The sequence below is a fragment of the Notothenia rossii genome, assembly GCF_949606895.1.
Source record: "Notothenia rossii genome assembly, chromosome: 1".
NCBI lineage: Eukaryota > Metazoa > Chordata > Actinopteri > Perciformes > Nototheniidae > Notothenia > Notothenia rossii.
In genome coordinates this window covers 89,776,693-89,800,413 of record NC_136912.1, presented here as the reverse complement: position 1 = coordinate 89,800,413, position 23,721 = coordinate 89,776,693, and the positions used below count along the sequence as shown (strand labels likewise).

General features: G+C 41.4%; 1 protein-coding gene across 5 annotated transcripts in view; it reads right to left on the bottom strand.

The window, feature by feature from the left end:
* rxrgb (retinoid X receptor, gamma b) overlaps positions 1-19,181 on the bottom strand; it is a 32,108-nt gene extending 12,927 nt beyond the window's left edge. For 2 of the 5 annotated variants that reach the window (XM_079681789.1, XM_079681790.1), the window contains exon 1: positions 18,905-19,181. In XM_079681789.1, coding sequence (XP_079537915.1) covers positions 18,905-19,118 — 214 coding nt within the window. In that variant the 5' untranslated portion in view covers positions 19,119-19,181. Of the gene's footprint in view, positions 1-11,470; positions 11,863-18,904 lie in introns of those variants that run through there. The other 3 variants (XM_079681791.1, XM_079681792.1, XM_079681793.1) reach the window with 2 other exon arrangements.
* Between the last annotated feature and the right edge of the window lie 4,540 nt (positions 19,182-23,721).

Genomic DNA, 23,721 nt, shown 5'->3' with positions numbered 1-23,721 from the left:
TAGTGGAGCACGCGCGTGAACTGCGAGCGCCGGAGCCTCGCAGCGGCGAAACTGAGGCTCCGTGGTAAACTGTGGTAAAATTAAGATATTATATATTTATGCATTGTGTGTTTTGTGTATTATTAAATGTAACTTTTGTATATTATGTATTGCCCAAATAATAATAATAATTTTTAAAAAAAGCTCTTCTTAGTGAGCCGAGCCAAATGATCCGGCTCACTAAAAAGAGCCGGAATTTCAATCACTGATACGGAAAGAGATAGTATCTATAAAGGGATGGCTCAATTCAAAATTCAAGTCACGTGATCACAAAACACTTATGGACATTATAAAAGGCAATCTTAATATAGAAAGAAAGGACCGGCAGTAGCAGCAGTTCAGCAAGGTGGCTGAAATATGGCCTGAGCATGACATATTATCCCCTTATAAAGTTTACATTTACAAAAGTGTTAACTAACAGAAACCTTATATATATACATCCAAAAGACACAAAGCAAACAGGCATTTATTTTTAAAATGACACGCTGAAAAGACCAGTAAAATATTCTGATAATAGTGACAGAAGTAGAGCGGTACCATATGAATTGACATATCAGAGAATCTGAAATATATTGTAGATTACCAGAGCCATTGGTCAGTCAGTGAGGTGTAACTATGGCAACATGTGAGTGAAGCCCGTCTAGATTTTGGTCAGAGGGTGCTGACTTTGCTTTGCATCCATTGATTTAAACTGACAGGCTGGCATTTACATGGATGACTTGCTTAGGAAAGCTGTCAGTCAACTGAGTAACAGGCCGCCATGGTGTGCAACTTCATGCATGTGCTATAGTTACGAGGACATTCAGTCATCATCAACAAATACCAACATATACATACATTCTGGTGCCTAAGGAACAAAATGTACGGAACGCATCGTACACTCAATCACACACACAAACGCCACAGGCTGTAAATGCTGGTGTTGGGATGTAGACTGATGTGAAAAACAAAGCAGCACCTCCCTGGGCTAATAACGGTGAGTCAAAGATATGAATAAAACGGTTTTTCTTTGAGCAAAATGTCACTGATGAAGAGTGACATGCCACCATATGCACATTTTTTGGACTAATGTGAATGCTCAGAAAATGAATACGCCTCTGCTTCTGTGTCAGTGCACCCTCCACACACACAACCTGATACACAGTGTGATACTGGGCCCAACGCTGATGTCCTCAGTTAAATGTCAAATTATTTTTGTGTGTGTAAGTAGCATGGCACGCGATGAACAGCACCTGTATTTTGTTTACTTTAAAGATGCAAACTAAGTTCATGTTCTTATTTTTCAGCAATACATAAACTGATATAACCATTAAAACACTCACTTTATCATCTTTATTAACATAACAAGTATACCTCTGCAAAAAAGACCTTGTTAATGTTGCCATAAATGATCTTTCTAACAGAAATGCAGTTCAATGTCAATTGAAAATCCATGATATATTAGCAAAGATTCCCTGTTGCCATTCCCAGTCTAATGAAGAGAGCTTTGGACTCACGGCCCGTCCACACAGCAGCGTTAAAAAAATCTTGGAAATCTTGGAGGTGGGCGTGTCTGAAAGCTTGGGGATTTCTTGCGAGCAACGCGACCAACGACCAATCACATGAATATCCCGCCCCCGACATACAAAGCAAAAAACCCCGGGGATTTTATGAGAGCAATATATATATACTGTATATATAAACTTCCCAAACAGGCGAAAACCTACCAATTTCACCCACTGTCTCTGCCACCTCCCTCCATGCCTGGTTCCTCCGGTTTGTATCCCGGTAAATAGTTACTGGTCGTAAAGAACCGGGTGATTTGCTACCGTAATTTCTCGTTTGGAATAAGAGGAAATGAACTGCGGTATGTTTCTCCCAGTTTACACGTGGTTTGATAGGCTAGCGCTTGTACTGTCAGATTAGCATAAACGGGATTTGATTGGCGGACGCTTCCAGCTCAGCTTCAAAAGTTGAACATTGCTCAACTTTTGAATCCTGAAAATCCTGGAAATCTTCGCTTTGCTTCTCCACAATGCAGTTCGGCGAAAAGCGAGGCAACGTGACGTCACCCCATTCAAAGTAAATGGGCAGAAGCGTTGGAAGATTTGTTAACGCTGCTGTGTGGACGGGCCGTCACTCATTACACGGGAATGAAATCCTAAAAAGGCTTGATTTTTGTAATGATTGCGTAACTTTTACTAATTTGGACATCCACAGTAGTGAATGTACTTTCCCACGTGTCTGAGTTTGAACTTGTAAAGATAAAGACTGGTGGAGACACACCAGGAAGAGTTCATGCAGTGTGAAAAATGCATTTGACCGCTTACTATACTCTTTTCTTTATATTAATTGTACATTTACATGGTGTCATTCCTGCTTTTATAATCCTTTTGAGAAAGTTGTTTCATAATAAAGACACAAATAAGGTAGCCATTTGTCACTGTGAGATGAAAACACGTTGACTCGCCCTCAGGCACTACCAGGAACATATCTTATAGTTTGTTTGCATGGATGTGTCTGCGTCTGTCAAATAATTGCTTGTGTCCACAATATATCGTTCTGACTGTTTGTGCCTTTGCCTTCAGTTTACGGGCATTTTTGCAAGACTTGCTAAATGCGTGGCAATAGTTTTGAAATGTTGCTGTGAGGCATAACCTCTGCCAGTGATTAGCAGCAGCTATTAGTTTCGTCTGCACTCGATAGGAGAAGCATAGGTTCTATTTTAGGGAAATGGAAAGTTTGAGCAATGCAAGATGCCTTCACATTTCAAGGAATTGGGAAACAGAGAGGAATGTCAAATTGTCTGCCTGGATGTAGCACTTTTTTTTACACGGGGACACAGTGTATAACACACAGCTGGCCATTCACTCCCTCTCTACCATGCCAAGGAACAGATGTTGTGTAACTTCCTGTTTAGCACGGAGACTATAGCCTACATCCCCCCCTCTCGTTCGCCCCCTTTCTCCAACTCTCCATTAGTGAACCCTGGCAGTCAAATATGTATCTGGGCCTCCCACTCTCTCCTACAGAGCTTACTGGACACACATTTCTGTAGTAAAATACAATTTAAACCCACCAAACTCTTAAAAATGACTGCCTGGATTTAAATTCTACAGTAGCGGGAGTTTATCCTCAGCTTTTTGGAGAAGCGGATTCACCTAAATATCGAGCTTATGTAATGGATGAGGACAGTACAGCATGTACTGTGTCTGATTTTGTGCACTGACCCCTCTCTTTATGTGCATGACAAATTCTCTCCAGGGCTCGTAAAGATCTATTCTATTCTGGAAGTGCTGAGTGGGAGATATAGTAACAAGGGTATCGTCACTCCAGCCAAAATGTTCCCAACGTGCCGCCGCAGATACCGATAAGTATTATGATTGAACAGGTCGGACGGGAAAGATGACAAGATAAAGGTTGTTGGAGAGAAAGATAGGAGGCCAAGCATTTTTTTTTTAAACTAAACTCACTTGAGTGCTTATATTCTTGCTTGTTGTTGTGACAACGTGCATTTTTCTCGTTAGCTTGAAAACAGGATGAGCCCAAAATCACTAACTAAAAATGCAAAGACAAACACTCACACAATCAAGTCCAGATGTTGTTTCAACATGCTCTGCTCCCAAATATGCATACATTTGTATCCTTCTAGTAACTAGCAAGCTTAAAAACTGAGGTAAAAAGATCATTAATATACAGTTGAACATTGTTAGTTGATTTATTGACAACAATTTACCTCTCTAAACGTTTATTCCAGCTTTTGTGTAGACATTTTTTCCATGATGTTTTATAGCATTGTCAATTCAACATTTGCGCTGTTGGTACCATACCATGAGCTCAGAGGACTATTAAAGGAATGTTCTATACTAGCCGATTTAAAAGGACCAAACAGATCGATAATAAAATAAGAGTCAGGAGTTCCTATTTTAAAGCTATAAATCATAACGTGCAAGTTGGAGACAAAGCCAAAGAAGGCAGCATTAGTTTGTCCAGACTTGATGGTCTTATGAAGCTGCTCTACACAGGAGAGCTCAAAGCACATGCACAGTCAGCTGGTGGGATGCCTGAGAAGAAATAGTCAGCGAGTTGAGCATGCTTTGAGAGAGGAGTGTGTGTGTCTGCATGTGTGTGTGTGTCTGCATGTGTGTGTAGAAGGAGGCCAACATGGTGGAAGCATACATCGGCCCAGAGTGGCTCAAAGGGGCCTATCCTCATATGACCCGCCTCAACCGGCTGTCGCCTCTCTATTCTATGTAAATCAGCTCCACACAATGAAGCCTCTGACATGTACAGGCATATCACACGTCACACAGCAGAGGAAGGTATGTTTAAAAGCTTTAAAAGGATGCTGTTCATAGACTGCCTAGGCCCTAGAAGGATCAAGACACACAGATTTAGCTCCATGCCTTTCTCTCCCAGTGTCTGTTTGAACTTGCTGCATCTATTTGAGAGAAAACAAACAGACGGAGCAGTGAAGGGCACCTTTGACCGCCGGCGTCGCAAATCAAAGGTCGCCTGTTGCCAAACTCCTGAACCAAGTTTACAAAAGCTCCTATCTGCAGGAGATCTGAGTGACACTGATGGTTCTCAGAAACGACTCCACCGGGTCCACACAAAGCCGACAAAGTGAAGCACCGGCGCCTCGTGTCACACAGCAGACCTCCAAGATTGATAAATTGAATGAATGATTTACACTACTTGTGATAAACTGTTGCAGTAACCAAAGCTGCAGTAAATGTTGCGAATACTTTTAAAAGAAAGAATTACATCAGCATATTTGCTTTCATGTGTTGGCTCACATCTGATATGGTCCTGAATTTGTTTTAGATAAACTTGTTTAATAAGGTCGATCTGTTGGAGGCAAGTTTGTTGATTCAGTTAAGGGTTGAGTCCTAATGTGAACATAGACATATCAAATAAACAAGAGTTGGTGACATCAGTGCACGAACTACAGTATATTTATATCTGGATATATGATATAAACTATATATATCCAGTGTTCCACATACTGGTACATGTAAACTGACACACATGGAGCAAGGACAAAATGGCGCCACAAACAGTACTGGACAAAATGCAAAATATATACTGTGATATAGCTTTAAAACGACAGAGGGTAGGGCTGCTCGATTATGGCAAAAATCATAACCTGGATTATTTGGGTCAACAATTGTAATTGCGATTATTAAATGCGATTATTCATTGACTTTGAAAACATCCATTTATTGGAGAAAGAAAAAAATGTGAACAGTATGTTTTAAACAGTTGATTACCCTGAACTTTAAGTATAATTCAACTGAAAAACCCCCCAAAAAAAATCATTTAAAAAAAAAAAAAAAAAAAAAGTAATAATAATAATAAAAAAATTATCGTTTTATTTAGATTGCGTTGTTTTCGTAATCGTTGCAAGCCTTAATCGTAATCGCGATTAAAATACGATTAATTGAGCAGCCGTAATGGAGGGTGATTGGCAGTTTCTCTCCCACACTGCCCCCCCTGCCTGAAATGCCTCCATTGGACTCTTTGGTTTACTTCCGTAACATAATGACATCACTTTGTAACACTAACGCTTCTATCAGCTTGCACTCCAACACAGTGTACCAGATAGGTTAAAGGGGTGTCTCACAACAGAACCGGCCAGCTAACCAATCAGAGCAGACTGGGCTCTGGTTTCAGACAGAGGGTGAAAAGAGGTGCTGCAGCACAGGCAGTATGAGAAAAATAAAGAGCTTTTTGAACATGAAAGCATGGAGACATGTCCCAGGAGAGACACTAAATACAAATAGGAGCAAATACAAAATGTGCATATTATGTCCTCTTTAAATCTGACTTCCTGTTGACGGAAGAACCAATGCCAAATCATCTTAACGTTCACCATCAACATCACCAAACAGCTGCTGGATGCTACAGATTATTTTTATGTTGGTCAAATACATTTCATTCTCACATTTGAAGCAGACTAAGCCACCGCTGTATCCCACTGATGTGATGATCAACAGGTTTACAGAAACTTCACAGACCACAAACCCTCTAAGTCCCTCTCTGGTAATTAGTGGCTGGATGGACCACTTCACTGTGTGGTAATTCAATAAGCTCGTGGCCCACTAGCTAATAATATCTCCTGTCTGGAGAGCAGACCAGCGCTGGGAGTGTTTACTGGTGTGTGGGAGGGGCGAGTGATTGACTCCTGAACAACAAAACAAGCCTCAATATCCATCAGATTAGTCCCTAATAAGCTGGATCCTCAGCGCATGCAGGCATTGATAGGTTTAATACTTTATTTGTGTGTCTGTGGTATTAGTGCATGCTGTAATCTTCATATTTAGCGCCAACAGTGTCCAAGTGCCAGAGAGCTAATGAGGTAATAAGATGGAAAGCTTATTAGATAAAGCAAACACGTAATTAAGAAATCTCTTTACTGCCAAACCAGCTCCAGAGCGCCAGACATGGACTCGTACATGCACACACACTCGTCGTCGTTTACATTAAAAACCCACAAGTATTCCATGCACACAGACGCAAAATCGGCACCCTTCAAACATTCATTTCTGTGCTAAATGAGGTTGATGGCTGATCAATTGTGTCAGCAAATCCTCTTATCCGCGGGTAAGTATCTGCAGCTCAGCGGGCCAGCTGTCAAGAAGCTGGGAGGCCGAAGAGAAGGGGACGAAGAGAAGGGGACAGAGCGGGATAGGAAGGAAGGGAGCGATGGATGGATGGAGGGGACTGAGGGAGGATGGGGGAGGGCATTGTCCTGATCCCAAACAGCATCTCTGCCCAACGCTCACATGATCCCAGCAACACACACGCCTAATCTCTCCGCCTGGCTGACAACATTAGATCATCAATTGGGAAAAGCCCCAGGTTGTATTCTTCACAGCTGGGATTTAGGAGATACAAATGGTTATTTAGAATCAGGATCAGAATACCTTTATTAGTCCCACGGAGGGGACATTTACAATGTTACAGCAGAAAAGAGCCAAAGACAGCTCATACCTAAGAGAGATGGGGGAGACTTAAAGCTGTTTAGTACAACAATTCCTCAAGAAGGATCCATTTACTGACTGCATTTTTTGACAGCCAAAATAAATATAGCCTATTATATAAGATCAACCTAATTTAAAAAACAAACAGATGCTCTTAGGCATTCCTCTCTTGTTGAAACGGAGAAATGTTTCTCCGACAGACGGCTGTGACAACACGAGCACATGAGCTGCTGAACTTCTCTGACCCTCAATTCTGTCCCGTTGTGAACTCTCTAGTGAACTCACACACTTTCCATGAAAAGAAAATACATCCACTCCCTTTCTCTCCACGCACCGTCTTGCTCTGTAGTTTCCCTGAAGCAAAGCCTTAAACATAAAAAAGAAAATGCCAGGCAAGGTAATGAACATAAAGTACACATCATACTGTATTTTCAATATGTATGCGGTGGCTGTCGTGTCCTCACATTCACAAACACTGGGGACTTTTTGCACAGACCCAGGCAGAGGATTGATTCTGAGGCCAGGGCTGAGACAGGGACGAGATACAGATTGTTTTTCAAGCGATAAGAAATGTTGGAGCTTTAACAACAAGAGCTAACAGAGAGACAGGACAAGCTGAGCAAGCAGTCCTGGAAAACAAACACACAGGTAGATTGAATGCCCACAGCAGACCTTAGCAACACACACACACACACACACACACACACACACACACACACACACACACACACACACACACACACACACACACACACACACACACACACACACACACACACACACACACACACACACACACACACACACACACACACACACACACACACACACACACACACACACACACACACACACACACACACACACACACACACACACACACACACACACACACACACACACACACACACACACACACACACAGGCGACCTGACCTTTGGATGTGTGATAAGATCCTAGATAGTCAGCTACTACATAATCAGCTTAGTATCTACAGTTAACTTGTGGCATGTGAAAAACTTGGAAATAAATGAGGTCCTACAACGGACAAAGAAACACTTTAAGTATTAATGACTGAATATAAGGAACACATTTAAACATTAAGAGGACTTAATAATTAAAATGCTAAATATTTGCCTGAGCTGAAGAGAAAGAAAGTCGTGCTGATAAATGGAAACAGATTTATACATACTGAAGTACATGAAGCATGCAATCTAACCATCCACCGCTCTGGCTTTACTTAAAGAGGAATGGCAAAAGGGTCTATGGAACAAATGGGAGACTGAACATCTTCCTCAAATTAATGCATGAGACCAACAAGTTGTTTCCACCACTTGAGAGGTTTCACGAGAGCTGTTTATCTGAAGCTACTCCAAATGTGTTGCTTACATCAGTGAATGGAAAGTATGGGTGTCACTGGGACCTGGTAGGCTGTCTTAACCTGGAAACGGCCAATATCATGCATTTCATTGGTTGCTAAGACTGTCGCCAAAGAATACAGAGGAATGGTACATTTGCTGTAAGAGCATAGTTGTTCCGAATAAAAGTAATATGTCTCCAGAAACCTTTTGTTAGGGCGTCAGGGAATCTAAACTATGTGCAAAATGTACATTTCAAAGTACAATTCAATCTAAGATTTGTAGGAGACAGTGCCTTAGATTTAACTTTTTTGATTAGCTCTGCTCATAAACAAATAAACCAGTGGACCTGGATCATGGTGCCACACGAGGAAAGGTCAAAGTTATCAGGATATCTGAACTTATGGTATGTCCTTGCATCTAAAGGTGTTGGGATATTTCAGTCTAGAGACCTACGGTACAGTAAGTGTTGGTGGATCGACTCATGCACCAACATTGCCATCTATATATAATTGGTGCTAGCGTGGCTAAGAAGGCATTAAAAAGGACCGGCTTTGCATGTTTTACCCCTTTAACTTAAACTCATTTTCAACTGACCTTGAAGCAAGCCACAGTGTCTGTAAATGCTTTGGATAAACTTGGTGTATGACTGTGTTGTGATTGTTTGTTTTCAAATTGTCTGTAACTGTGCTGTAACCATTTGTGGGCCAGGACTCTCTTGAAAAAGAGATTTTTAATCTCAATGAGACAAATCCTGGTTAAATAAAGCTCAAATAAAAAATAAATAAATGGATTTATTAACTTCTACAGCTACAATGTGTTGAGACTCGTGCGTTCACACCTGCCTTGTATAGTCCGGTTGAATCGAACCCTGGTGCGTTTAGCCGCTTGGTGCGGTTCATTTGGGTCGGTGTGAACACAATCCGAGACCTCTTAAGTGAACTAAACAACCGGACTCTGGTCCGCTAAAATAGGCGGTCTCGGAACGCTTGCTAGTGAACTCTGGAGCGGTTCATTGCTGGTGTGAACGAAATCCGCACCAAATCATAGGAAGCGTAGTATTTACGTGTCACAAGAACGCGGATGTCTTCAAAGATATTTAGCGAAAGAGTCTTTCAAGACATCCGCGGTTGTTTAGTTAAAGAGTGAAGCAGAATGAAGTGTTGAACAGTGTCGTGTAAAGTAAAAATTCTCCGTCAACTAGGCCTACATGCCTTATGCCTAATAAATATATAATATATAAATATTATATATTATTATATATATATTATATAATATCCTAAATGCATTATTAAAAGGTTCAGTGCCATGTTAGCAAAGCGCTACCTGGCTGTATCTGCTACCTCTGTCCCTAGCGAGAGGGTGTTCTCCACAGCAGGAGACATTGTTAGTGCGAGCAGATCTGCCCTTTCGGCAAACAATGTGGACAAGTTCATTTTTCTTTAAAACAATATGAAAATACAATGACAAGCAAGTCATAATGTCAAGCAGGCTGCTTAGGTACTAGTACAGTACAGTTCAAGTACAGATTATTTCAGTTAATTGAAATGCAGCACCTTAATGTTTATTTTATTATATTTTGTATTTATTTGAGTGAATATTCACAGTTTAATAATAATTAAAAACCCCAACAAATATTTTATGTTATGTGATCATTTTTTCTGCTGTACCGAAAACGTACCGAACAGTGACTTAAAAACCGAGGTACGTACCGAACCGAAATGTTTGTGAACCGTTACACTCCTAGACTTAATGTAAAATAGGTGAAAACATGCAAAACGTCTAACAAAATTAATGCTTTTAAACTTTTATGAAACTGCAATATTTGTAGGATTCAATGGGAGATCAAAAGGATTACCCTTGCTTTAATTTTCTGTCCATATTATTGCAGAGTGACTATGAGTATTATGGTTGTAATCACAGCTGTTTGCCCCGCTGTGCTTTTAGTGGAGAGATCAGAACAGAACATGTCCATCATGTACATGCAGCAGGGGAGGATTAGTGTGGATGGTTCATACTCCAGGGTATAGATGAGATGTGGACAGAATTATTCATCTGAAAAGGTGTTTGTTGAAAGTGTTTCCACTACCCTTACATCAGACAAGGACTGGGGACTGAATGAACATCCTCAAATTTGACAGTGAAGAGAGAAAGAGTCCACACATGTATACACACACACACACACACACACACACACACACACACACACACACACACACACACACACACACACACACACACACACACACACACACACACACACACACACACACACACACACACACACACACACACACACACACACACACACACACACACACACACACACACACACACACACACACACACACACACACACACACACAGTGAGCCAGTTAATGTGGCGACTACAGTATGTGTGCAAGCGAGCTCACATCAACACCTCTATACACTTAGGAAGGGGGAAAAGCAGAAAAAGCTTATCAGAGCGAGCGTTGATGGAAGGATGCATGCAGGGTGGCAGTCAGCGGACAGAGAGAGAGAGAGAAAGCAGGATGGGGAGGGGACAAGTGTTGAGAGATAAACTGATAGTGAAGGACATGGCAATGTGAGCTGGAAGCGTCCTTTTAAGTTGAGTGGCATCCCCGCTGACCACATCTGAGAACTGGAGTGAGGCACAAGCAACAACAAAGCCTTGTACCTGTCACAGTCGGTTACCGTGAATCAATGGGTTTAGAAAGTATAGGAACAGAGCTGCTGGGGGTCGATAAGATCATGAAATATGTATCTTAAAGATGCAATCCCAACAAAAACATAGTCCTTGGAGCAATGTGAGAAATGCATCACAATGAGGGATTTATCTATATGGAAAAGCAAAAAGGCAATACGTTTACAAATCTTTCTGTTTGTTGCAGGTTTGTCCGGCTGCAGAAATACATTCAACTTGTCCATAGAGTGGACAGGGATTAGAGGCTTTACCATATAGTGCATTTGTGCAGCCCAAGCATTACGTGCTCCAATCCTGTGCAAAATCACAGAGCAACAGCTGTGCAGAAAGGCAACACCGTCCACCACCATATACACTCTGTTCTGACCCAACAACACAAACACACATGCCAGACAACTCACTCAACTACTCACAGTGTCCAAAACTCTCCTTCCTTGAGCTGCCTCCAGGTGCGGGCGATGCCACAGGGTGCCACATGTCTCAGGGGGCAAGAGTGGCACTGGCAAGACGGCAGTCACTTAGTGACAAACTAAAAAGAATGATGTGTGTACTCCGGATGTTAAACACTTTTCAGGACCGAACAGACGGGTCGATGTTGAAAAGGGGTGTGCCGTTAGTGCAGCATAAAAGAGGCGGAGTCCACCGGCGCCGGTTATAGGATTACACAGATTATCCCTCCGCAGAGATCAATCCCACAGGAACTGTTTACTGAGAGACTGCTGCTCCTATACCACCCACTCACACCGTGTCTCTCTCTTTCTCCCTCTCTCTCTCTCTCTCTCTCTCTCTCTGGTAAAGCTATCTGTACAGAGACACCTGTTGTAGTGGCAGAACAGGGGGTCTGGCACGGGAGGAGAGGGCGATCATGTGGGTGTACAAGTGTACCGTACCACCAGAAGTTTCACATTACTCCTTCTTAAAAAGGCAGCAAGACCGGAGGGCGTGGGAAGACAGTACGACACTTGTATGCGTCAATTTCTTCTTTCCTGCCCTTTTGTCCTGTATTAGTCACATACTTTCTGTAGGTGGTATAAATAGGATGTGAGAAAGGAAGTGACAATAAGTGGCCAAAGGCTAAATAATTCTGTCTATCTCCCACATAACGGTTTCCCCCCTTTTGCCAAGAAATAGAGGTGCAAGCCGAGCATGCATGCTTAATGATTCTGTTCATGTAGCATGTTGAAGTGCACATTGTTAGTATGTTTGTGTGTTTAAAAAGTGTTATAGCATTCCAGGAAGTCAGGAATTGTCTGTTTCAGAGCTGTAGGATGGTCAAGCAAACAAGGAGCAAAGTGAAAACCCAGATGCAAGCCCAGGCCAAAAATATACCTTAAAGGCAATGAAGAACAATACATGACAAACACCAAGCGAACCTAAATAAGCTGCACGCAGGGATGGTTCTAATTCTTTGTCTGAATGTTTCATCAGAACAAGCTTTAAAAACAGTGTTAAAATACAACTAACTGCACTTAACTCAACTTTGGTCACCAATGTCAGATGCAGCATACATACTGTGCTTGGCAATGGATGTATCACCAGAAAATAGCCCTAGCCAGTAAATGTAAAATTGGCACTGATTTTTGTCTGCAGCTGCTCCTTTAAATCTATCCTGCCATCCTCTCAAATGTTCGCCCAATCTACCCCTCAGGCTTGGGAAACGAACATTTGGATTAAAAGATAGCACTTAAAGCTTGAGAAGCCTTCGCCGACATGTGTGCATCTATTAGCTGCATGACTCAACAGAGTTGTCTTGTGCGGTGCACCTGCATGAGGCTGGATCAGATGTCTATACAGTGCTTGAAGGAGGGCCACCAGTAACCTGATCTCACTCCGTGACAGTAAGCTGGCAAGGGACTGGGCGAAAAAGAAGGGAGGCCGGAGAAGGAGAAGAGACACTTGCTGCTGCTCATTCAGATTGAACAAATCCGCAGGGAGAAGCTCAAATAATACAGTCCTTCTTAAATGCATGCCGTGTTATAATAATGTGTCATGGCCCAAATCAAACACGCCAAATTAACCTTGACAGCCTGAATTAGCATTCATGGATGTGTCATAGACTATGAAGGCGTGAGAGGAGGACAATTGGCAAACTTACATTTCTGGCACACTCTAGAAAGTTTAATAGGAACTGACTAATAATCTTATTACTGTTTTGTCATTGGTGTCATGTCTACTTATGTCTACAAATGATTCATCTTCTAGGCTTGATACTGAAACGGAGAAGAGATGAATTAGCCAGTTTGCTCCGCTAAGCTGATCTCAAGAGGACACTGTTTCTTTTTACGGGCTCCCCTCGTTGCTAGCAGTGATTTTGAACAGGAAGGATATTTGATTGCAACATATCAGTTGGAAAGATATATTGGGAAAAGGCAGTCGTAAAAGAATATTAATGAAAAACAGCATTAAGCAGAAAAACATGTTTTTTCTTCCAAACAGCATTGTGTGCCTGTGTTGTATTAATGCATGTGGGTGTGAGACAGCAGCAGCACACTAAAAGGGCACTCAAGAGAAACTCAAAATAGCCAAGCGAGGTTTGCTTCACGTCTCTTAATGGAGGGATTTAATGAGACATCATTTTCTAAGCTTTTACCTGTTGCTGCCATTATAGCTACTGCATGGAGCCGCGGACCCTTTGACTAGTCAGAGTAACTCACCGAGCCGTAACGCTGCTCTCATCAGGCCCATCAGATTTACGGTGTTAATGTGGTCCATGGTGCTTATAGTTGGGTATTAAGTTGCATCAAACAATTGTTTTCCTTTGTAATAAATCTGTTCTTTATTTATATGAAGTGACTTATTGTTTAGTTAGAAAATGACAAATGCTCATGACAAGTCCCAACAGCCCAAGGTGACAGAGTCATTTCTTTGTCAAGCAAACAATCCATCCAGAGAATTTATTTATTTTCTTTAGGTTTTAGCCTTCAAAGCACGTTGTTTAACCACACACAGTAATTACATTCACTTACACATGTCTCCACTGTTTGAGTATTTATCTCTTGTGCTATTTTATACTAGATCTTTAAAAGCTACATTATGATTCCACATACAAAACCTATGATCAGTTTATAAATACATATCAGCAGGGTTAGGGTTAGTGTTACAACATATTCCCTTTCAAACATGATTCCTACATTTGATCTGACCATCCCGGTTGATAACCTTTTCACAGTCACCCCGCAATATGACATACTTAAATGAAAGAAGGTGGAACTGGTTTGGCCATGTACTCAGAAATGGCATTAAAGCAATCCTAGGAGTTGCATTACACTGGATCCCAGAATCAAGATAACATGGTACAAACTCCAACACCACCAACAGAGCTGGGGGGCCATTGAGAAATGTTCCAAAGACAAACAAAGGAAATGGACGGACTTTGTTGAAGCAATATGAGACAAGTAGAATGAGCTCTACTTCAACAAACTACGACATTAAAGGTGGGGTAGGTAATTCACTTCAGAAACACTTTTTGTTATATTCCATCGAATGCTCTTAACATCCCGATAGCAGTTAATACATTAAATGCTTTGACAATAAATACATTAAAAAAAATGTCATCTGTGGAAGCCGTGGCGCTGTAAAAAGCATGACCAATCATCTGAGCCGGCTAAAATAACTGGATGGCCTACCTGCCTGTCAGCCTTCCCTCTGTGCACAAACTTATCTCGTGCCCTCATTGGTCATGTGCGCGTTCGTGTGTGTTGGAAGAGGGGCTCTGTGAGGAAGTCTGAAGGAAGGGGGAGATTTTCTTCAGCTGCGTACTTTCAAATTCTAGCACACTCGAGCTGGTTTCTCCATTCTTACCTACCCTACCTTTAAAGTACTGCTTACATGTTAACGAATCAATAACACAGTTATTAACATATTATCATAACATAAAACCATCTGAGTCCAGTCTAAGAGTATTTTAGATATCGGAACATCTCTAAGAGGTTGACCAATCCCAACAGGGCCGGCCAGCTAACCAATCAAATCAGACATGGGCTCTGGTTTCAGACAGAGGGCGAAAAGAGGTGCTGCAGCACAGGCAGTATGAGAAAAATAAAGACGTGTGAACCGAGGGGTCGCTGGTTCATGTCCCGATCAGACGGGAAAAAATAGTGCCAGTTCACCTCCTGAGCACTGCCGAGGTACCCTTGAGCAAGGAACCTAACCCCCCCACTGCCATGGGCACCCGCTAACTGGCTGCCTCTTTGCTTTGCCAACTCCCATATCCTGCATGGTATTGTTTGTGCATGCATATCCTCTGTTCGTGTATATCAAGTCTGTAAACACAAAAGAGTGAAAAAAGTAATTTCCCTGCTGAGGAATAATAAAGTATGTTTTTTCCCTCTTTTTCTTCTTCCTCCTACACAGAAGGAGGAGACCCTAATGTATTCAAACATATATGTTGTTGTTAAGCCTTTGCGATTGGTGCATTCATTAAAGGCACACTGAAAGGGCTGCTCAAGATCAGAGGGATGTTCACAACGTGGAAAACTAGAGTCGCTGTGCGTTCATGTGTGGCATTTATGTTGTTGCTGCATAATTAGCAAGGAAATAGCTATAAACATCTCATAACCTAACACCGCTGCAGCCCGCGGGCCTTTCAAGGTTCTCCTGCTTGATTAAAGCTGGAATTAAATCAAGGCTCTGACCTTCTTCACTAATGACTAATTACTGGCAATTAGCCCAGAGAATGGCCTCCTTCCTTCTCTCCCCTCATCCTGTTCTCACAATTAGCACCCACTCACACAGTCAGGACGAGAAGCCTCTTTTACACAGACACATAAATACACACACTCAATCAAAAAAGGGCCTGGGAATAAACCCATTGTGTGCATTGTGTGCTAATTCATGTGTCGGCACCGCTGGTTGAATTCTTGAGCAAATACCTGCAGAGCCACACCCCTCTACCTGTGTGGTTTATTTAGCTCTGCAGAAGAGGGAGGTCCAAGCTGTTGGAGAGCCGGTTTAATACTAATGCAACTTCACCGTCTAATAGAACCACCCACATTCTTTAAGTCACATGATATCACTGTGACATTTCGCTGTGCATTAAGCTAAGGATATAGGAGCTGCGTATATATGCAGCTATGTAGTTTTGGCATAAGTGTGAGACTGTGTGTGTGTGTGTGTGTGTGTGTGTGTGTGTGTGTGTGTGTGTGTGTGTGTGTGTGTGTGTGTGTGTGTGTGTGTGTGTGTGTGTGTGTGTGTGTGTGTGTGTGTGTGTGTGTGTGTGTGTGTGTGTGTGTGTGTGTGTGTGTGTGTGTGTGTGTGTGTGTGTGTCCTTCTCTGCCTCTGGGTGTGTCCTGAGAGGTGAATCACTGACCCCTGGCAAGTGATGAGAGTTAACATCAACTGGAGTGACCCTTTTCTCCAACCCCCCAAACACACTTCCCCTTTATTTTGCTCCCTTCCCTCTCCCATCCCGTGCTTCTTTTTGCCGTGACGTCCCCCGATCTGCAAGCTAAAAATGTTCTTACTGTCAAAATTAGCAAGTGGGTGGAAGTCAGCGTGTCTAGAATCACTTCCACTGCCAGAAAATTGAAAAAAATGCTGAAGTGCTAACAGAGAAAAAATGCTGATTCTACTTAAAGCCTGCATCAAACCTGCTGAAACACAACATCTCTGGGAAAAGTGCAGCTCGAAACAATCCAAACACAATCATCAGTTTTCTTCGCCTTGGCCGCACACTAATTAAAGATTCATCTTTGAGCGGTCCTCTCACACTCAAGAAGGGAGTCATGTTTATGGCCCTGTTTTCATACATATTTTGGTGTGTGGGCTGTTGATGCAAAAATACATCATAAATCATACTTGGTGGCCAACAAAGAGACAAAACAAGAACAAATGAAAATAGTGGTTGTGGCTTTCACTCAGAAACAGCTTAGTGGTTTGACTACAAGCTTTAACAAGATGTATGCCCTAAAAGATAAGAACTGTCCTCATATGGGTTCAACTGGTGATATTTTATTACCATTACTTTGAGACAGAAGAAAGACAAATTACAAATATTTAACATTTGCCCCAGATTGCAAGTAATTGTGGGATGGGAAAGCTGCAACTGCCTTTCTGTTGGACCATAATGGAACAACAAAATTCTTGAAACCAACATTAATCAGATTTTGGAGATGAGCTGTTTTTATAATGATAACTTTCTGTACTTTCTAACTTGAAAAACGTCATATAGACCAGGACATGTAATTAAAAAGGCCTCACTGACCAGCAAAGTTATAGTGTGTTAGTGAAATGTTGCAAAACAGTATAGGTTTTTCTAGCTGTAAACAGAGATGCATGTGTTAGCAGGAGACTACATGACTCACCAACATCTAATAAATCAGCAACAATAATTCTACTTATCTTTTAATTGATGGAAAGAAACATAATTGCCAGTTCATTTTTAGAATTAATTCATCGTTAAATCAATTTTTCATGCGCAAACAATGTTGTTTTATGCCTCTCACAGTTTTCATTATATTAAAGTGGATATCTTTGGGGTTTTTGACTGACAGACATTCAGACTCTTGTCATTATTTTCTCAGAATTGATAGATCAACTGATTACTCAGAAAATGATGTGCAGATGTATCTTTTATGGGAAGTTGTAGCCCTAATACTTAATAATAAAGCATGAACAAACTGAAGCACTGGTCTGATGCTATCCTGATCTACATAACACTTGAGATGCCACTGCTGTCTGATCAGAGTCAGTCTTTAGAGACAGAGAAGAAAGCCTGTAGCCCGGGGGGGCGGCTCTGTTACTCCTGCAGCTCCCCTCTGCATGCTCTCCCATCCAGATGTCTGTCTCCCTCCCCTGGGAGCCACATTCATTATGGAAACAATTTTCAGCCCCTCAAAATGGTGCCGAGATATCCGTGATAACATAAAGGGGTTTGCACGGTTTTATCTTCAAATACCAGTTTTAGATGTCTCCTGGTAAAGCCACATCATTATTATTCAATCCCCCCCTCACAGAAGACAGTGGTTTAGGAGCACATGGTATATCTCTCCTGCAGAGGGGTTTGACAATCTTTGAGGAAGAGAAAAAAACCTCACATGATAAATGATGCATATAGTGTGTGACTCAGTGAAGCTCTCACAGCCCCAGATTCAATCCAGATAGTCTAATCTAAAAAAGATTTACCTTAGAAAATCAGGCCTGGAGCTTATGGAGCTCACTGTAAATAGGATTTGTAAAGTGTGTGGCCCACATGTTGCAACTCCATAGAGTCCCACAAAAAAAAAACATGATTATAAAAAATATAAAAATTGCAATCAGCTGGTTCAAGGGCAAATTTGTCAACCAGTCAGAGCAGAGTTTATCTTTACTGAGCAAAATATCATCATGCTGTCATTCAACGAACACAGCGCTGACCTGGGCGCGTCTTGTTATTTTACCACAAAGTACAAGTTTGTTTATCACTAATGATCCACCATTTCTCAAAGCTTGTACCATGCTTTTCACTGTGGATCTGAAGGGCAATCCCAGACCAATAAATAGTGTTTCTGTCTGAAACAGTTTAGCAAGAGACGCGCGACAAGCACCATAAATTACATAAACGCAATTAAAGTGCCAACCTCTGACCTTGTCTGACCGGCACAACCAAGATCACCTGACTTTTGTATTTGGCTTTTGTTTCAATTGGCACAGTTGCAAAACGATTATTAACACAGGGAGTAGGTAGCACAACACAACGGATTCACAGACGGTGGTTAAAGTCCGCACAGCTCGCTGGCTGGAGAGAAGACGCCATGAAACAAACCCTCTCCGTTGTAAGTCAAAACAAAATGCAGCAGTTTCGCCGGGAACACAGCGGCCAAACTGGGCTCAAAATAAACCGTCGAGGGCGTACTTACTGAGGTGTAAATACGGATCATTGCTTTCCATACTGTGCGAGTTGTTGCGTCGATTTCCTACAGTCGGTGCTGCTCCGCATCCCAGCGCATTCCTCTCCCAGCCCGACTGAACTCTGCGAGGCGGCTCCACACAGGGGCCCGGCGAGGGGGGGGCGGCCAAACAGGGCTTCTCCCAATGACAACAGGGTTTGATATCAAGCTCCAACACGATCATGACGAAACATCTCCTCTCCTGCAGACACACCGTGTTGCAATGTGTTCACAGTAAAATGTTAGGCTAGTTCCTGGAATCACGACAAAAAAAAAGGAAAGAGAAAAAAAAAAATGGTGGTGGTTTTAGGTGCAACGTGTTTTTTTTTCTCGCAGAAGAATCTGAAAAAATCCCACTCAATGCTGAAAACCACTGCAGCCAGCAAGTTTAAAAAGCTAATTTAAACATTAATATTAATGCAAGTTTTTATAGCAAATATATACCATTTTAGATTAGATTTAATAACCTAATAAGGCTTGCTTTTATGTAGTTGGGATTTTTTTTAGCAGTCGTGTGATACACTGATTGTGATCAACATGTAATGTCAATATTTGCATGTTGTGTCACATTTCCTGAAATGTTCATTTGAAAAGAAAGCTGCTTTTCAAATTTTCATTTAAAAATATGTATCTTATTATTTAACCAAATAAAATATATTCATATAAGTTCATGTTTATTATAAGTGAATGCTTTAAAAATGTACACTTTTTTTACACTCATGCAGTCTCTCTCTGAGGGGATCTCTCCAGTGTTGACTTATTGCTAGTGTGGTTATGAGAAGAAAGCTACCAAATTATAATTTTAAATATGTAGTTTATGTGATTATTATACAAAAAGTATCTAATTTTAGGCATTGCTTAAAATGTATTATAACTAAATGCATATAAAAATGCAAATGTACACAGTTTATAGGCTACTCTACTGCGTCTCGGGGATCTCTCCAGTTTGTACCTTTAGCTAGTGTGAGTAGAACATGTAGCCTTGTATTGAACCAAAACAATCTAATTTCAGTCATTGCTTAAAATCTATTCCAATTTAAGGCTTATAATTTATAAATCTATTCCAATTTAAGGCTTATAAATCTAAATTGACTGTTTAACTCTCCTGCTGTCTCTTTCTGAGGGGATCCCTCCAGTGTTTACCTATTGCTAGTGGGAGTCCTGGTCTGGGTACCCCCCGGAGTCCCCCCACACCCCTCTCCAGTGGGGTCATGCAGGGGTGAGGCTCCCGGTCCCTCGGAAGGTTATTCAGGAGTCAAGCCGCATTGAGGCATTCACAGCGTTGAACTGCGGAGCGGGCAGACGCTCCGTCAACGCCGGGCCGCTGACCACTCTGCGGCCGCTAATGGGACAGCCAACCCCGGCTCCACCGTCCTTGTAACAGCGGCCCATAAAAGAGCACAGGAGGATGCTAACCAAGATGAATGGCATTTTTTTCTCAGCTCATTCTACACTAATCAGAGCTTTTCATTTGTTATAGCCTTGCAGCCAGCCCCTCCACCGCAGTCTCCATTAGGGGGCCAGATAACGTATAAATTCATTAAAGTCAAAGAGGGACGTTAAAACGGTCATTTGTCAGATCTCTCTTTGTGTGTCCCTAATGGTGGCACATGGTTCAAGGCATTGAGGTGATTCTGGTAGGGCTTTTCTTCCTCTCCATGCATCAGGAAAGGAACGTGGGAACTCAGGAAAACATAGTGTTTTTCTCTTTTCATGAATGGTGGCCCTTTGAAAAAATTGAATCCACATTTTTACAGTTTATTTATTCATATTTAATTGCTCTTTTATAATAAGTCACAACATCAATAACGTTTGCTGGCATTGTGTCTTTAAACTGTTTTGTTTCTATCACATTTTATTGATTTCCCCCCCCCCCCGATTTTTTTATTTTGTTTTTGCCTAATTAGAGCAAAATGTTTTCTTTTGGTGGCCATTCAATTCATCCATCAACTTCAGCACCCTCCACCCCCCACACACATACAAACTCACAGTCAATGAAGCAACCCTTTGCACTAATCCCTTTGTATTCACACCACCATACCCTCCAAACAATGTCCCAAAGCCTAATCCTAAACCAAGCTCTTCTAACCGGGCCACCAGCGAGTCACCGTGCAGCTAAAAGGCTAACGCAAACAATAACCTGCCTGTTTAAAGACACCTTAAAACAGCACGCCATAATGGAGATTGGCTTGCTTGCAAACACACACACACACACACACACACACACACACACACACACACACACACACACACACACACACACACACACACACACACACACACACACACACACACACACACACCGGATCTTGTTTCACTTTTCTCTCTCATTTTGGCATCCTTCCTCTATTTCTCTCCTTCCCTTTCTGTATCTTTCCTTCTCTGGCGTCAGGATGGAGGTTTTTGGCTGCGTAGTCACGGGAGACGGCCTTCTCCATCTGCCTCCGCTGTCATTAGCCCATCTCCACCACGCTTTATCTGGGGGAACCCCCGCCACCCCCAACCCTCCTGGACCCTCTTCACAATTCTGACAACCCCTGCCCCCTGCTCCATACATAAGCCTGAGATGATAAGTGTTCCCCCTCTTTGTGTCGGGCGGGATAAGACAATGCTACACAGCACTACAGAACATCATCCATCTCATAGGTCATCAATCTGGCACACAAAAGATGAAATGTAGCTCGAACAGCCTTCTGCAAAAAGGGGTTTCTCTTTGCTCAGAAGAAGAAGCTTGTTGTCCTTGCTCCTTTTCACTGCTAGTGGTTCACTAGAGAATACTTCTTCCCTGTTTATGCATGTCAACTATTTTAAGTATTAAAATTACAAGAAAATATTCAGACCCTATTTCAACATCTAGATGAACTCTGTTTTCGTTTCTCTGAAGGAAAACATGTTGCAGAAATCAACGCCTGATTGGAAACAGGCTGTCGTCACACTAACAGACCTCTGCCAAATGACATGGGTTCGTGTGGGGCTAAATACTAATTAAAAGCCCAGCAACACACAAATACCGCCATCTCACTTTTCTTTCTCCTCCTTTTCTGCCTAATTTGGTTTACATTGTCTGATCACTAGCATGGGGGCTTTTGTCTAGAGTCATTGTGTGTGACAGCATGGTCTTTATCTCTATTTATTTTTAAAGAACCCGGGGAGAACAAGATTGTCTTTCACAAGTGGCCAAAACACCAGAATTGAAGACAAACAAATCACAGTACATTTTCTCAGAAATCAAAATTGAGCAATTGTAATAATGCACAAATTCTATGAGAGTTTGTCCATCTTATTTTTTTGTGTTATCACTTTTTTGGCACCATTTAGGGTATTACACACAGTTGCTGTTTCCAATCCTGCACTGAAAATCAGCTCCAAACTTGACATCTTTTTGTTTTTTCAGCAGCCATAAATGGTTGGATTGTAGTGGCAGAACGTTCTGAGCCAAAACAGATTTCTAATAATTGGATTGAAGTGCTCTTTTTACCTCACTTCATCTCTCTAATGTGCAGGTAATGCTTTATTATCTTTAGCCGTCATGACTTCAGATAATGACAGACAGAAAGTGCCCAAATGTTAAGTGCTTGAGTCGGGTTTAAATTGTGTTCTGAGAAAGACACAGACATCTTCTGAGTATGGAGAGCAGATTACCAGAAAAGAACATAGATGTTGTTTGCGGTTTTGTTTACTTGACATGATTATCTGTTCAATTGTTTGGAATTTTTGCAATTGGTTGAGCTAAAACAGGACTGTCACCAATTGTCCCCCATTGAATTGACTATTATGATGCCATGGAGAAGATATTTCTTCTTATTAAATGTGTTACGTTAATGCACATCTTTGCAATTATCCTGGTATCTAAACTCTCCAAACTCTTTCTTATACTCTGTACTGTGAACTTTTGAACATTTTTTGTATTATTTTATTTTTGCAAATTACAAACACTTTTAATTCCACATTGAAATCAAATGTATTGAACATTATTTTTTTCACACTAATTTGTGATATTTTCATTGCATTTATTTTTGTTATATATTTATGCTTACCTTTCTTTACTCCATAGTAGTTATTTTAAATGTCATTGCTCTTTCTGTGTTAATGTAAGCACCTTTATACACAAAAGCAAAATCCTGTACAGAAATGTATGTAGAAACCTACTTGGCATTAAACAGGTTCTGATTCTGAAGTTGCTTCTTTTGACATCCTTTTGACATATCCCCGAACATTTTTCTTGTACATACCTAACCCTATTTTTTGAATTATCATTCAAAATACTGTACAAGTCTTGGTTAGTATTGCAATAATGATTAAATTCTGCTTAATTGTAAAATAAATAACAGGGTTAGGGTTAATTTGTTCTAAAAAACTATACAAATAAATTAAATATATTGTAGCAGCTTCATCAACAATGTGTCCAAAGCTCTTTATCCGTTTTACCCAAATGTTCCGTTTAAGCCTTCTCCAAACAAATCAGGTTAACCTGTTAATCTAAGTGTCTGGGCTGAGGGGCTTTACACACAATCAATACGATGAGCCGTGAACTATCCGCAGGCTAAAGACACACTCCACTACTACCACACCACTCCAATCCCATACGAGTGCATTATCATTACCACCAGGGCATGTGATAAAGCCTTATACACACCCGGCTTATATTTTAAAGATCTGCAAGGAACGTTTGACATTTTTACTTTGACGTGAAAGTTAACATTGGATTTGAACAAAGTGCACAGTCACACGGTTACGTAAACCCTGATTCATGAAACAAGATAGCTTACATTAGTTGATTAGGTGTA